Source organism: Adiantum capillus-veneris, chromosome 18, assembly GCF_014529385.1.
Source record: "Adiantum capillus-veneris isolate H3 chromosome 18, ASM1452938v2, whole genome shotgun sequence".
NCBI classification, from domain to species: Eukaryota; Viridiplantae; Streptophyta; class Polypodiopsida; order Polypodiales; family Pteridaceae; genus Adiantum; species Adiantum capillus-veneris.
In genome coordinates, this window is record NC_140948.1 from 77502269 (window position 1) to 77510624 (window position 8356).

At 44.2% G+C, this 8356-nt stretch overlaps 1 protein-coding gene across 1 annotated transcript; it reads right to left on the reverse strand.

Moving 5' to 3' along the window:
• Window positions 1-5776: 5776 nt before the first annotated feature.
• On the reverse strand, window positions 5777-7850 carry LOC147435916 (mogroside I-E synthase-like). Its single transcript, XM_086488822.1, has 2 exons — window positions 7137-7850; window positions 5777-7040 (listed from the first exon to the last, which is right to left on the reverse strand). Exons 1-2 carry the CDS (start codon window positions 7690-7692, stop codon window positions 6055-6057), a joined length of 1542 nt encoding a protein of 513 aa, XP_086344948.1. The 5' UTR covers window positions 7693-7850; the 3' UTR covers window positions 5777-6054.
• Between the last annotated feature and the right edge of the window lie 506 nt (window positions 7851-8356).

The window sequence follows — 8356 nt, forward strand, 5'->3', positions numbered from 1 at the left end:
TAAAAGGCCTGGGATGTCAGTACGTGGGAGACTTGCAAAGAAGTTGATGCCACCATCATCTATTCATCATTCAAAGGAAGCGTAGTTAAGAGAATCTAACTGTAGTGAAAATAGAAACTAGATGCTTTATGCTTAAATGGTAATTTATGTTGGAATTAGGGTTGCAGAGAACCGCACACAGCTTGGAGAAGACAAAGGAAGCTCAAGGCACACAATTGAGAGTGTGTTACTTAGTGTGTAATGGAAAGATGGATAGCCCTAGAGTGATGGGCGTATATACAATGCACGGGGGCAAAAACCTCCTAAAGAGGGAAAAAATGCCCCGACGGTCCTAGTGTGTTCACACACATCACTACCACGTGTATATGGTAACAAGTCCCCCCTGGAGTGATGCGGTGAATGAGAGCTGGCACATGAGTAAAGGAAAGTGCCATGCTCGTAAGGACATGATCAGTCCACAAAGGGGAGTAAGCCCAAAGCTTTGCGGAAAGCTTCAAGCTTTTCACGAGACAATGCCTTTGTGAAAAGATCTGCAAGGTTGTCGTGTTGAGAGCCTCTCTCTGACATAGTGGTAATGCACCTCAATGTGCTTTGTGAGAGCATGAAAAAGTGGGTTCCTCGCAACTGCCAATGCGCTCTAACTGTCAGTGTAGATAGTGTTGGCAGTGTCCTGTCCAACACCCAAATCATCCATAAAGGCGTCTGAGCCATACACACTCAAACGTAGCTGTGAAGACTACCTTGTACTCAGCCTCACAACTCGAAGTGGCCACAGTAGGTTGCTTCTTGCTCAACCATGATATACATGAACTGCTAAGCATGAAACAAAAACCACTTGTGGACACTTGCGTGTCAAAACAACTAGCCCAATCTGAGTCCGAAAAAGCATGTAAGTCTGGCGGTAATGATCCCCCCTTGGGATAAAACAAGCCAAGATGTAAAGTGCCACTAAGGTAGCGGAAAATCCTCTTGATAGCCTGCCAATGCTTAGACCCTGGGCTATGCATATATCTGCTGACTTGTGAGAATCCAAACTGAATATCTGGCCTCGTGTTGCATACATAAATGAGGCAGCAAACATCAGTTTGGGGTAAAGAGTGACATTAGCAGGATCGCCAGTATCATGTAGACTCAACTTCAAACCTGTTTCCATGGGAGTGGCAATAGGTTTGCAATCCTCAAGTCCAAACTTACATAGCAATGTCTCTATGTAACGTTTCTGACACAAGGCAATACCACCATCACGCTGCTTAAACTGTATACCCAAGTAATGATGCAACAGCCCCAAATCTTTCATCTTGAAAGTAGCATTCAAATCAGCCTTAAATTCAGCAATATGTCTCTCATTTGGTCCAGTGATCAGCAAATCATCGACATAAAGAACCACAATGAGAAGTACATCACCCTCACGCTTTACATACAATGTGCTTTCTGTTGGACTGTTACGAAAGCCTCGTTTAACCAAATGAGTGTCAGCTTTCTCATACCAAGCATGAGGAGATTGCTTCAACCCATACAAAGCCTTCTTACATCTGCACACTTTGTCCTCTTGTCCTTTTATGACAAAACCGCGAGGCAGCGTTACATAAACTTCCTCAAATATGTCACAATTCAAGAAAGTGGTAACAATGTCTGATTGATGTACATCCCAACCAAAATGAGCTGCCAATGCACATAGAAAATGCACAGTAGTCATACGACAAGTGGGAGCAAAAGTATCTTCATAATCTATGCCTTTTTTCTATTCATAACCCTTTGCAACAAGTCAAGCCTTATGGCGATCAATCTCACCATCCGGCTTGCGTTTCAACTTGTAAACCCACTTTGTACCAATGGCCTTTTTCCAGGAGGCAAATCACATAAAGTCCATGTGTCATTTTCTATAAGTGCATCATATTCTGATTGCATGATGGCAACCATCCAATTTTCTGAATTATGTGCTTCATCAAAAGATAGAGGCTCCTCAACATCATGTAAACTAGACACAGCCAAAGCATAACAATCTGATGCATAAGATGCATGGCGAGAGCCTGAACGAGTACGACTAGACAAAGGTGCGTCCAATTTACTGTCACACAAAGTGTGCACCAGCCATTTTGGCATACCTCTAGCCTGCTCATTTTCAGCCCTTTCCTCATCAAGTACATCATGTACATCTGCATCTAACAGGCTGATCTGTAACATTTTCAAAAACCCCCATAGGCTGTACATTTGCCTCATTGGAACTTACATTCGTATTTCCACCACTGAAAAGAGGCAACAAAGTGTTATAAATGTCCTGTGAGCTTACATTACTGTCTCTAGTACATGACAACAAGGGCTGAACAGAATCATAGTCTCCTTTCACAGAAGACTCAACAATGGCTGCATTTGTAGTGGAACCAGCCTTTGTAGTGGAACCACCCTCTTTCTTCTTAGCCTCTTTGGCCTTCAACTTAGGACACGACTTGATCAAGTGATGATCATTAGCTTTACAATAATGGCAACGCATCTTCTTTTTGCCCTTATCATCAGAGTTTCCAGACGAATTGCTGCCAGCAAAAGCATTAAGAACAGTATTTTTGCCACTCGCAGCAGAAACATAAGAAGTGGCTGCATTGTTGTTACCACCCTTTTTTTGAGAAGCAATAAAAGCCTGTTCAACTGCACGCTGTCTAGTCTTGTTTTTTTTAGAAAGTGAGTCTTGCAATAGCAATGTGCATAATGCATCAAACTTGACAACTTCTGGGTTTCCTTGGGTCATAAGTCTCCCCAAGTACTAGCAAAAGTCTAGTAAGAATCTGGTAAGGCATCAAGAACAGTCTGCACAAGTGAACTGTCTGAAATGACTTTACCTGCAAAAATAAGCTGCTCATTGATATCCTTAACACTAGCAAGGAAAGTGTCCATATCATCTTCCTCATGCATAATCTTCGACTCCAGCTCCTTACGCAGCAAAGCAATTTCAGCTTCATTGCGGCTTACATAAAGACTAGCCAAAATATCCCAAGCCTATTTTGTAGATTTTGTTGAGCGGATGTGAGGAACAATGGTGCGCTTCACAGACAACGCAATCAATGCATGAGCCTACCCATCCTTAACATCCCAACGAGCTTGTTTTGCCGTAGGCAAAACAACTCTTTCAGCAGCAATCCTTGCAGCAAGACCTGCAACATCCTCAACATCGCCCTGATCCTCAGAACCAAGACGTACATCAATACCCTGAACAATATTCCAGACGCCCTTTGACACAAGAACGTGTTGCATCATATAAGCCCACATAGGGTAATTGTCCCCATCCAACCTGTCCTCAACAACAAACATCTTGAACACATCTGTGTTGTTGTCAGCCATGATAAATATTGCACCTGATGTGAAAACTGCCCGAAAATAGGAGAAACGGAGCAGGAATAAAACGTGCTATATAGCACAAACCGTAGAAGACTGTAAGACACCTGTTATGCAGAAATCGGCACTAACAGAATTTCTGCACAAAATGACAAAATTGCATGTGCAAACCTGCCTGTAGTGGAAACGGAGGCAGAAATGAGCCCGAATCAAAAATCTGAGCAGACCTAGCTCTACGAGCCTACCCGAAATATTTGTCGACCTGTGAACGCTCACCAAACTCATTGAAATCAAAGAAAGTGAGCAGGCGTGTACTAGAGCAGCTAGCAACTAAGCCCGAAAGGACGCAACTTGCTCTGATACCAATTGTTGGAATTAGGATTGCAGAGAAACGCACACAGCTTGGAGAAGACGAAGGAAGCTCAAGGCACACAATTGAGAGTGTGTTACTTAGTGTGTAATGGAAAGATGGATATCCCTAAAGTATTGGACGTATATACAATGCACGGGGAAAAAAAACTCTTAAAGAGAGACAAAATGCGCCGACGGTCCTAGTGCGTTCACACACATCACTACCACATGTATATGGTAACAATTTACGTTCCTAAGATGAGAAGCTGACTGGTGAGTTTTTTGAGGAGATGGTGGTCGACTAGGTTGAAAGAAGCGCAGCCAACTTCGATGGCTAATACTCTCTATCTTATAAATTATTCAATAATATTTTAAACCATATTCAACAGAGTTCTAACTTGTTATATTCTTTTTTACTTTAAGAACTTCAAAAATTAGTCCTATTAAAGCTATGCTTGCACTTTCATTAGAAAAAATTTGGACTCTCAAAGGGGCTCTATAAGGTGGTTTGACTTTGCCTCTCCTGTCCAAAGTGGGCAACCTGGTGAAGTACATAGACGTTCTGTCATAACTCTATCAACCGGCATATCATTGAAAAGATCTTAGAAAGTAGGTTCTAAATCTCCAAACTCTGACAAATTTGGAGTTGATTTGTAGAAGGTATGGCCTCTCCATTGAATCTGAAATGTGAGGAGAGATTCCATTTATAAGATGGAGTTGTCACATCAAAAAATGCAATCCTCTACAATATAAGGAATCTGATGGCATGCTATATATCAATGGATAAATCTCGATGAGAACATTCTAAATCCAAGAGGTCCGACAAGTTTTGATTTTATTTATAAAATTTTTACTGTACACTGGTTTTGGTTTAGAGGGAGAAAGTCAAAGTCCATGGTTTGCGTGGATTTTATTGTAGGTCATGTAGTAGGAAATGTTCTCGTTTGCATGTATTTCAACACAAGGAAAATGTTGGAATCATCAGCTTACTTAGATATTGCAGGTAGGATCAAATGCACAATCCAAGACGTATGCAATAAGTTGGTTGATGGATAGGCAACGGGGTGCATGTGTGCATTGCAATGTTTTCGATTGTCAAAAGTTTTCAGCATTGCAAAACATGTGTGTTGGCTCTTAAGTCTTCCATTAGGGAAATTTTGGACTCTCAAATCCCTTTTGAATGCCCTACATAGCTTTGTTAAAAATTGCCAACTGATTTAAACCAACTATAAGCATTTCAATTAGTTCATCCCGTTGGACAGAGAGAGAGAGAGAGAGAGAGAGAGAGAGAGAGAGAGGTCTCACTGGCAACTATCATTGGCATGAGCATGATAAAACTTGCTAGGTATGGACACGAAGGAAAGTAGGAACCATTGCAAGAACAATCAGAGGCCTTTGGTGATTGACAAGTATTTACCCTTACCCATTCTTACTACAACCAAACCCCTCCCCCCCCCCCCACAAACACACACACACATGAAGGGAATGTGTGACATCAAGGAGTATGCAAAGGGACCTTAAAGAATTATCCAACAAGTCTTGACCTCAAGACCAAGACATTCATAACACTTGAACAAGACCTCACATTTCTAATGCCACATAAGACCAACCCCAAGAGACTTAAAAGATTTATGTGATGAGTTTTGAAATGAAGACTAGGATATTAAGAACACTTCACTAAGACCTCACATTTTCAATGCCATAAGACCAATCCCAAGAGACATCAAAGATCTTTTTGACGAGTCTTTAAATCAAGACGAGGATATTAGGAACACTACTAAGATCTCAAAATATTAATGGCATATCTAAAGATCAACGAGTCTTGAATGGAAGATTACTATATTAGAAACATTCCAATAAGATATTAAAGTCTATATACTCAAGTATGAAATGGGATAACCAATATATCACACTTGGGGTTGAGAGAGAGAGAGAGAGAGAGAGAGACGTGGCGTGGCATTGACAAAGGAGAGAAGAAAAAAAAGGAGAAGTTACAACACTATATGAGCAATCATAGAGACTTCCAAGATTAAAATGATTCTTGGAACAAAGGGACGAAGTTGGGGGGGGGGAGGGGGTGGGGAGGAGCAAATAGGCATGCCTTTACTGAGCATTAGTTGATGCAAGATGCATGTATCAAAGAGCTCCAAAAGCTCAAAACAAAATCACATGCATTTACATGTCATTGTGAAATGGAGGAGACCAAGGCTTCTATGAGTGAGGTGTACCTTCTCCTTAGGAGCGGCAATGAGGGGGTCCGATACTAGTAGTAAATATAGAGACAATTGCTAGTTCCATCTAGCAATCATCGACTTCCTACATGGGTAACCTTGGAAGTACATGGAGTGCAAAGCTAATTGCAAAAGCTCCTTCTGTTCACGACGACCTTGTTCCACTTTTCAGGGAATTGAAAAGGCGAAACAGATTTAAACTAGAGGATCCGTTCTCAGCCACCGCTCTCTTAGCTTGCGCTTGCAACTCGAGTGCTCTGGTCTTCACCACATTATTGCCTCTTGCATTGCCCATGATAGATTTTATGGCTGCTTTAATCTCCTCCCTTGGGACGGTCCTTGTTGTTCCATCAAGCTTACCGCTTGCACTTTTAATCAGGTTGCCCAACTTCCAAACATCCTTGAGAAGTTTGCAATTCAGATTTTGTTCAGCGAAGAGGGGCCACCCCAGCATCGGGACCCCATAGGTTGTAGATTCTAGTATAGAATTCCAACCACCATGGGTTAGAAATACTCCAACGGAAGGGTGTTGGAGTACTCGAATCTGCGGGCACCAGTTGACGATGAGCCCTCGTTTGACATTTCTCTCACTGAATCCATCCGGGAGACATTGCAGAAGATACGAATTTCTGATCACCCACAGGAAGTTGACGTTACTCGCTTCCAGCGCCCCCGCAAGCTCTCTCATGTTTTCCACTGACAGGTTACCCAGGGTTCCAAAACTGACGTAGACCACAGAGCTGGCTTCTTTTGCAGAAAGCCATGGTAGGACTGTGGAGGAGTTATTTGTGTGGTCCACTCCGGTTTCTTCTTCCTCTTGATCTGCTCCTCCCTCTAGTGTAGTTGCTTTCATGCCGGCTGGGTCTTTCAAAATGTGCAAAGGCCCTATGCTAAGCACAGGCAGCTTGTAGGTCTGCTGAAGTGCGCGCAACGCATAGCCTTCGAGCTCGTCGAATGTGTTGATGACAAACCAGTGTGCTTGTTGGAGGTTCTTGGAGAGGGATTGATGGAAGTGGGGAGGAACGGTCTTGGCAAGAAAAGGGAAGGGGAGATCTTCGTAGCTCAAGCGCGTTGGAAGGCCTGGGATGGTAGTACATGGGAGATCGGCGGAGAAGTTGATGCCACCGTCATCTATTCATCATTCAAAAAGTTAAGAGGACAGTGGAAATTAGATGCTTTATGCTTAAAAGGTAATTTACAGGTTCCTGAGAGAGAGGAGAAGCTGACCGGTGAGTTTTCCGACGAGGTGCTGGTCGACTAGATTGAAAGAGGCGCAACCAACTCCGACGGCAACCAGTTGGCAGTGCGGTCGGGAGTGGCGGATCAAGGGACCAAGGAAGGGCAGGAGCATGACGTCCGAGAGAATGCAGCAAGCCGGGCAGTTGAGCTGTGTCTCAGCACTGTGCAGCAGCTGCTCAATGGCCGGCATCCGGGATGCCATTCCCGACACGCACTGCTGAAACTTGCCGTGTCCATCGACCTCCACCTGATCATCATCATTATTGTTGTCCAGATCCGGAAGGCTTGCAAAGCGGATCATATTCTTGTTGGCCGACATGAACGCCGCCTCCTCCTGGCCCACGAACTTAATCTGAGATTGCGTTGAAATGAAAGTGACGATGAAGCCCGCGCAGGCCAGCCTCATGGACAGTCGCATCAATCGAATGGCATGGCCATGCATTGGCATGGTGACGGCCACAACGTGATGCAGTACATCATCATCCACAGTCGACGACGGTGCATACTGCAGAACATTACTGGCGTTCAAGATTTCCGGGCACATAGTTGCTGCCGGGGAGGCCAATAATTTTGCAAAGCGTAAGAGCTTACAAGGTAAGAGAGGCGGCAGCGCCCTCTAATCAGAAGGGAACCCGGTCCCCCCAGCTACCCCCCCTCTCTCTCTCTCCCTCGCTCGCTCGCGTCGCTGGCTCTTGAGTTGAGAAAGTTGCTGGCGTAACAGGCATGTTGAAGATATTTATTTGTTGCTTGCCCTGCAAACAAAAATGTCGCATTGTTCTTTGCTGGTGTGAAGGAGCAGAACCACGCTATTTACGTCGACTCCGCCACGTGGTTCTTTGCTGGTGTTAATTAGCAGAACCACGCTATTTGCCTGAGGAAGGATGATAGCCTATAGGAGTCATGGGACGGTTGGGACCAATACGTTCCGGTAGAGATCGAGGCCCGAGAGAGGCGACTCGCGAGCCCTCACAACCAGGCTTCATCTTTGACCGCATTAACGTCTCGATCACACCTCGCTGCTTGCACGTTTCCAGTTTTCCACTTTTGCAGGGAGTCCAAGGTGTTGTTCACGTGGCAGGCAGGTTGCAAATTTGTGTGCAACCTGCAACCAACTAGTTCCCGTGGCGAGTCTATTCCATGCTTAAGCATACATGTCCTACAGTGTGACGCCCTCGTTCGGGGTGTCGAGGAAAAGGGCAAGCGTCGGC

Excerpts from the sequence above, each read along its gene's own strand:
- LOC147435916 (XM_086488822.1), bottom strand. The coding sequence starts at position 7,692 with ATGTGCCCGGAAATCTTGAACGCCAGTAATGTTCTGCAGTATGCACCG. Across the intron at positions 7,041-7,136 it reads CCTCGTCGGAAAACTCACCG|ATGACGGTGGCATCAACTTC; the intron begins GTCAGCTTCTCC and ends AATGATGAATAG.